Source organism: Calidris pugnax, unplaced genomic scaffold (genome assembly GCF_001431845.1).
Source record: "Calidris pugnax isolate Ruff unplaced genomic scaffold, ASM143184v1 scaffold113, whole genome shotgun sequence".
Taxonomy (NCBI): domain Eukaryota; kingdom Metazoa; phylum Chordata; class Aves; order Charadriiformes; family Scolopacidae; genus Calidris; species Calidris pugnax.
In genome coordinates this window covers 2,368,551-2,375,202 of record NW_015090879.1, presented here as the reverse complement: position 1 = coordinate 2,375,202, position 6,652 = coordinate 2,368,551, and the positions used below count along the sequence as shown (strand labels likewise).

General features: G+C 70.6%; 1 protein-coding gene across 1 annotated transcript in view; it reads right to left on the bottom strand.

The window, feature by feature from the left end:
* LOC106890552 (vegetative cell wall protein gp1-like) overlaps positions 1–6,652 on the bottom strand; it is a 16,045-nt gene that overhangs the window by 6,453 nt on the left and 2,940 nt on the right. The window contains exons 2-3 of the mRNA XM_014946457.1: positions 403–1,074; positions 200–268 (exon numbers count right to left, since the gene is read on the bottom strand). Of these exons, the coding sequence (XP_014801943.1) occupies positions 200–268; positions 403–1,057 (724 nt within the window). The 5' untranslated portion in view covers positions 1,058–1,074. The remainder of the gene's footprint in view (positions 1–199; positions 269–402; positions 1,075–6,652) is intronic.

Below are 6,652 nucleotides of genomic sequence, written 5' to 3'. Positions count from 1 at the left end.
CAGAGCCGCTGGCACAGCAGCTACTGCCCAGGCTCAGCTCATCGCTGCTAATGGGATTGCCCGTGACCCGGCAAAGCTCCTTAGCTCCTGCCTCCCCCCCCGCCATCCACTTTCCCTCCCGGCGTGTGCCCAAGGGCGTCCGGGGTTTCACCAGCCCCACATCCCACCCTGTCCCCCCTCCCGTCCCCCTGCCCCATACCCAGGTACTTGGCCCGCTCCTCGCGCCGCTCCTTCGCCTGCTTGTGCCTCGCCTGGGCTTTCTGGGCATCTGCATTGGGGAGACATTGTCAGAGCAGCACCCGACCCCCCCAGCCCCACTCCTGTGCTGGCACCAGCTGGGCATGGAGGCATCGAGCAGCGCCCGCAGGGTGCCAGCATCCCCAGAGCCCCCCGGGCACCCACCTTGCTTGGGTCTGGGGCTGGTGGCCGGAGCTGGTGAGGCTGCAGCTGGGGCTGGGCGGTCACTGCGGGGCAGCACGTCCTTCGAGGGCCCGGCTGTGCCACCCAGGGGGCTTTTGGCATCGGAGGGGGCCCCTTCGCCAGCAGCAGGGGCTGGGGGGTCAATCCCGCGGGGCAGCGTCTCTGCCGGGCAAGGGGCAGCAGCAGCAGGGATGCCCTGGCCAGCGGCGTGGGGCGATGCCTCTTCTTTGGGGTGCTCCGTCACAGCTGGCCTGGGGGGCCCGGGAGGGGACCGGTCACACCAGGGGGGGACACTCTCTGCCGAGGGGGCCACGGCTGCAGGGATGGGGGAGACGGGCTGTCCTGGTGGCAATGTGGCTGGAGGGCCGGGTTGGTCCCGCTGTGGGGTGCTGCTCTCGGGGGGGGCCATCACAGCTGGGGGGCAGACGGGCTGCTTGGGGGGGGTGACGGCTGCAGGGACGGGTGAGAGGGTCTTTTCGGAGGGGGTGACAGCTGGAGGGACGGGCGAGACGGGCTGTCCGGAGGGGATGAGGGCTGGAGGGACAGGTCGGTCCCGCTGCGGGGGGGTGTGCTCTCCCTGCAGGGCATCCCCAGGCGAGGGGAGCGGCGAGGTGGGGGGGACAACGCTGTCTCCCATCAGGGACGGTGACTTCCCTGCAACACAAGCAGAGCAGAGCAAATGGTCACTCAGTGGGGGAGCCCAGGGCAGCCCCGTCCCCCCAAACGCAGCCCTCGGCATCAAGGCTGTCCCCGGCCGCAGGGGCTGGGGACAGTCCCCACATCCCCCAAGGGAAGGCAGCGGGACCCCCTGCTGCTGCCCCCGTCTCGGGGGGCGCCCATGCTGCCCCACGCTGGGTGCCAGGCACTGGGTGCACAATGCACAGAGGGACGGGCCGGGGCTCTGCCAGGCACTGCCGCCACAAAGCCACCCTTCTTCCCCCGACAGCTGCCGCCCCGGCCCCAACACGGGGGGACGCGGGGATGGAGACCCCCCATGCCGGCACGGGGACCCACACGCTTCCCCACCGCTCTCCCCGGAGGATGCAGGGTGGCTTCCGCCGGCGCTGGCGGCAGAGCCGGAGGCAGGATGGGCGCGGGCCCCGCGGCCTGACGTCACCGCTGCGGCCCATGTCCCCCAGCGCCGCGCCGTGCCCGTGCGCAGCCATGAACTCATGGCCCAGGAATGCACACGAGGCCACCACTGCCGGCAAACAGCCCCCTCCCCGCATAGGGCCTGGCCACTCGCTGCCCCGCCGTGGGGCAGGTGGGGGGCACGCTGCCTGCTCTGTGCCCCCCCAAGGGGAGCAGCCCTGAGAATCGCCCCCCCTGTCCTGGCCATCCCCAGGGGAGCTAGGGACCCCGGGGGCACCCTCTGCACGCCCCAGTACCGGGGATGGAGAGGTGATGCCAGCTGCCCTGCAAAGCCACAGCATGTCCCCTGGGCAAAAGCCAATGTGCCAGGACCACCCGTGGTGACCAGCAGCAGTGATTGCCCCCCCCGGCCCCCATTAACCAGCCCTTTGCCAATGCACCTTTGGGCACGTGCCGGGATCACAGCCCTGACCCCACGCAGCGGGCAGCGCTGTCACTCCTGCCCAGGAATGATGCCCAACCCACCTGGGGGCTGTGGGCACCCTGCTCCAGCACCGCTGGCACCGCCGCAGCGTGTGTCCCCAGCTCTGGCAGCGTGGCACGGCACGGGCACCACCACCCAGCTCCCACTGGCCCCGGTGAGCAGCTCTCGCCGCGGGTGATGTCACGCATGGCGCTCGGCCGTGTTTGCAGAGCTCTCCACAATCTTCAGCGAGGGGCAAAGTGTGGGCTCTGCAAACACGGGCCGGCGCCGCTCCTCCACCCCACACCAGAGCCGGCCCAGCCGGGGGGCAGCCCCAGGGAAGGCGCCACCAGCCCCCCCTGTGCCGTGGGCGTGGGTGCACCCTAGGTCTCATGGACCCCCAGCACCCACACCGGGGTGCAGCACCCACAGCAGCACCCGCCTGCCTGGGGAGGGTCTGGGGGTCCCGCTGCAGCCCCCCAGCGGGCCAGGGATCGTGCCAGCAGGGTCCACCCTCCCGGGCTCCACGGGGGACACCGCCAGCCCTGCCCCCCCCGCAGACCCATGCAGCTTTCCGGGTATTTTCTCCCGCAGGAAGCCGGCCCGTCCCCTGGCCCCGATCCTGCACATCCCGCATCCCCATCGCTGCACCCTGCAAGGCGGCCATCGTCTGATGTGTGGCCAGGATGGTGCCAGGGCTGCAGCCAGGGACGTCCCCCACCCCGTCCCCCCAAGGCTGGCCCAGGTCGGCACCCACAGGCAGAGGGGCTCGGTGGCCCCACAGGTGCCAGCCCTGAGGACAATACCCACGGTGGCATCGTGCATGTCCCAGCAGGGAGGGGTGACCCATGGGGATGGCTGCGCTGGCACAGCCGGGCGCTGCCTGCATGGCCACCAGCTGAGCAAAAGCTTCAAGGCCAGGCTGACACCTCCGAGCAGATGGAAAACCTCCTGCAGCCCCAGACACATGGGGAGCGATGCCGGGGGATGGCAGGTGCCTCCTTGCCACCTCGTGCCACCAGGCACAGAGCCCTGGGCACAGCCCTGGGCAGGGCCCGTCCCACCCCCCCGGCCAGAGGAACAGCAGCACCCGTGGCCAGCGCAGGGCTGCTGGGCATGGCCAAAACCCCCGTGCATGGCCAGGGCCAGCCCTGCCGCCATCTGTCCCTGTCGCTGCTCCAGCGCAGCAGCTGCCCTGAAACCCAACGCTGCCTGCGCCCAGGCGGTGCGGGCGTCCCCTCTCCCCCGGCCGGGGCATTCCGCAGGGGATTAGCTCCCTGGCCCCCAGACATGCAGGCACGGCTCCCCTGCAGCCCCCAGCCCGAGCGAGCCTGCGCCACCCTGGCCCCACTGCTGGCACCGGGACAGCGTGGTGCCCGGCCACTGGCCACGGCCACGGGGCGAGGTGCTGCTCCTCGACGCCGTGTCACCCAGCCCATCCCGGCTCCTCCGGTGGGTCCATGTGGCACCAGCGCCCGTGCCACCGAGCACCACCAGCACCTCCAGCCCGGCCCTGCCCGGTGCGGCGCTGCTCCCTGGCCAGCACATGGCTGGGGATGCTCAGCCAGGCAGAGGCAAATTCCCCGGTGCCGTGAAGCGAGAGCACATCGCGGCCCCGCGGGGCGCTCCGGTCGGAAGGCGAGCAGCCCTCGTTAACCGTCCACCGCGCATCCCCGCGGGGCACTTCCCATGAGGGCAGGGGGGGTACCCACCATGCTTTAACCTCAGCTCCCCCCGTCTGCCACAGCCTCACGTTCCCGCTCTGTGGCTCAGCCGGGACCCACCACGGGCTGCTCCGCGTGCCAGCCCCATCCAGGGCCGGGGGCATCGCACATGGCCCACCCCGGGAGAAGAGGAGGGGAGAGGAGAGGAGAGGAGAGGAGGGCTGGCGGGTGCAGTGGGGGCTGTCAGTGCAAAGCCACCCAAAGGGGCTGGTGTCACAGCACCCGGCCAGCGGTCCCCTGCCACCCTGCCCATTGCACAAGTCCCAGTGATGCCCAGGGATGAGGTGCCAAGGGGAACCCCAACCCCAAGAGCCACTGCTGGCCGCTCCCCATGGGGACACCCACACACCCAGTGCACCCTCGGGTCCCCCAGACCTCGATGGCGATGCCAGAAGATGGGGAAAGATGGGTCCCTGGGGCCTCTCCTTGTCGCCAACAGGTCCCAGTGCTGAGCAGGGAAGCAGCTGCGGCCCCGAGGCCGGGATTGCTCTGTGGGTGCTGGTGTCTGGCAGGGAGAGCTGCTGTCCGCAGCCACCGCAGTGCCGTGGGGTGCACAGGAGTGCCGTGGGGTGCTCAAAACCCCGGGGGTGCTCGGAGCCCCGGCACTGCCCCCAATCCCACCCCACCTCACTATGTCTCAGCCGTGCTTCAGAGCTGAACCCTGCCCCGTCCCACCCTGCTCCTGGGCTTGCCCCGCGCTGCAGCACCCCTGACACCTGGATGACAGGGACAGTGAGCAAGCGGCCCCGGCACGGCCCCGGCACGTCCCGGCCGTGGGTGCAGCACTGACACACACCCTCACCCCAGCTCACACGCAGGGGCAGGGAGAGGCAGGCGATACACAAAGCAATCCCCAGCAGCCCCACACCACAGGGGTGGCCGGTGCCGCTCTGGCAGCCACCGATGGCAATGACACCCCTGTTGCCAGGGCGGGGTCCTGTGGTGCTGCTGCCCACAGCCACCCGGAGCCTGGCCCCGGGCAGCACGGGTGCTGTAGCCCGAGGCTGGCTCCTCTCCCCATCGGCTGGCAGCCAGCGAAATGCAGCTGGCGGTGTCGGGGCAGGTCAGGCAGCGTCCCAGGGTGCCCCACGCGCTGCCCGCAGCCCCGCTTCGGGGACGGCCTCCAGGGACAGGCCACAGCAGGGCAGGAGGGGGGCAGGCAGCAGCACAGCCGGGAGGGCACAGCCGGATGCCCGCGGTGGGTGCCAGGCAGGAGGAAGGGGCACAGCAAAGCACTGCCCACCCTCTGGGGCCATGCTGCCTTTGCACCCGCTGTGGGAGGGGGCTGCACTCCCTGTTCAGCCCCCCCCAGCACAGAGGATCAGCCCCCCTTCCCGGGGTCTATACCCCGGCAAGGCAGCAGGACAGGGGGGCGTGGGGGCAGCCATGGGGGAACCACACTGGCCCCCAGCAGAGGCCGCCGAGCTCCTGAGGCTCAGCACCCGGCCGGCGGTGACGTGCCAAGCCAGAGAGCAACAAGAGGAACTTGGGAGATGGGATCTCGTGGGGCCAGAGCCGGGGGGGGGGTTTCCAGGGTTTAAAATACACACGGAGGAAAGAGCCTGAGCCGCTGCACCGCCCCGGCACCCCCACAGCAAACTTGCTGCTTGGCCGCGGTCACGGCCCAGCCCCACACAGCGCGAGGGCAGGGGCAGGCAGCACCTGCCTGCCATCCATCTGGGCAGCGGCGACAAGAGGTGCCCTCGTCCTTGGGGCGACCCGTGCGGAGCTGCCAGCGCCGAGGGCAGCCGGCCCAGCCACGCTCCCAAAAACCTGTCTGCGAGCATCACACTGGGAAAACAGGAACCTGGCTCCAAGGCAGGGCACGGGGCTCTGCGCCTGCTGGGATCCGGCCTCTCGGGGAGCCGGTGCTCAGCACCTCCAAAAAATGGGTCCCGAGCCTGATAACACGGATGCGGGCACCTACCAGGGCTGGGGCCGTGCAGGATCTGGCTCCGGTCCCAGCAGGCTGCCTGCGCCCTCCCTGCTCGGAGCCCTCCGACCAGCAAGAGCTGCGCTAACTATTTTGGACATGGCACCACGGGACTGTCACATCACCACTCCGCACGTCGCGTCACGTTGCTCTGACGGTTTCGCAGCAGCGGCTCTGCTGGCATCCCTGTGCTGGGAGAGCTCCCGAGCTGCCTGCTCCCAAACACAGGCGCTGGCTGGCACCCAGAGCGCCCTGCACCCTCCCTCTCCGCCGTGCAGGAGGGAGAAGGGCTGGAGAAGCTGGGGGAAACCCGGATAAAAACAAACCCCTGCCTGCTCCCTGCCTCGGTCCTTGTCCCTCTGCCCACCCATGGGGCAGCATCCCACCCAGCTGGCTCTGCAGGGCCCAATCTTGCCCCCTCTGCCCTCTGTGGGCTCCTGCCCTCCTAGTGCCACCGGTTCCCCCACACCACAGTGGGTCCAGGTCCCTGGAGTGCAACCCTGGCCCCGATGGCAGCCAGGACATGGCACAGCGAGGGGGCTGGGGGTCGGACCCACACTGGGCAGCAAGATGGGGAGCTGCCCGAGCTGCCCGGCCATGTGGGTCTCCCAACTGGGAAGGATCAGGGATGCTCCCCGGAGCGGGACATGCTGCAGAGCCACCCACACTCCCCTGCTGCGGCCCTCTGCTCCCCACAGAGCACCAAATGCCTCCCCACACCGGGGAACCCAACGGCCCGGGGGGCACGGGGGGGCCCGGCCGGCGGCGGGAGAGGCCAGCGTGGCCGGGAGCGGGCAGCCCCCTCCCCGGGCACCGTGGGGGGAAAAGCCAGGCCCAGCCGAGCGGGAAGGCAGCGAGCGGGACACAGACAATATGTCCGCAGCGCAGGACGCGCGGCCGGTTTTTGGGGGGGAGCGGCCGGTGAGGGGCGAGCGGCACCTCGGGGCTGCCGGCAGCGGGGCCGCCATCCCTCCCCGGGCCCGGGCGGTGAATCACGGCGGGTACCGGGGCTGGGGGGGA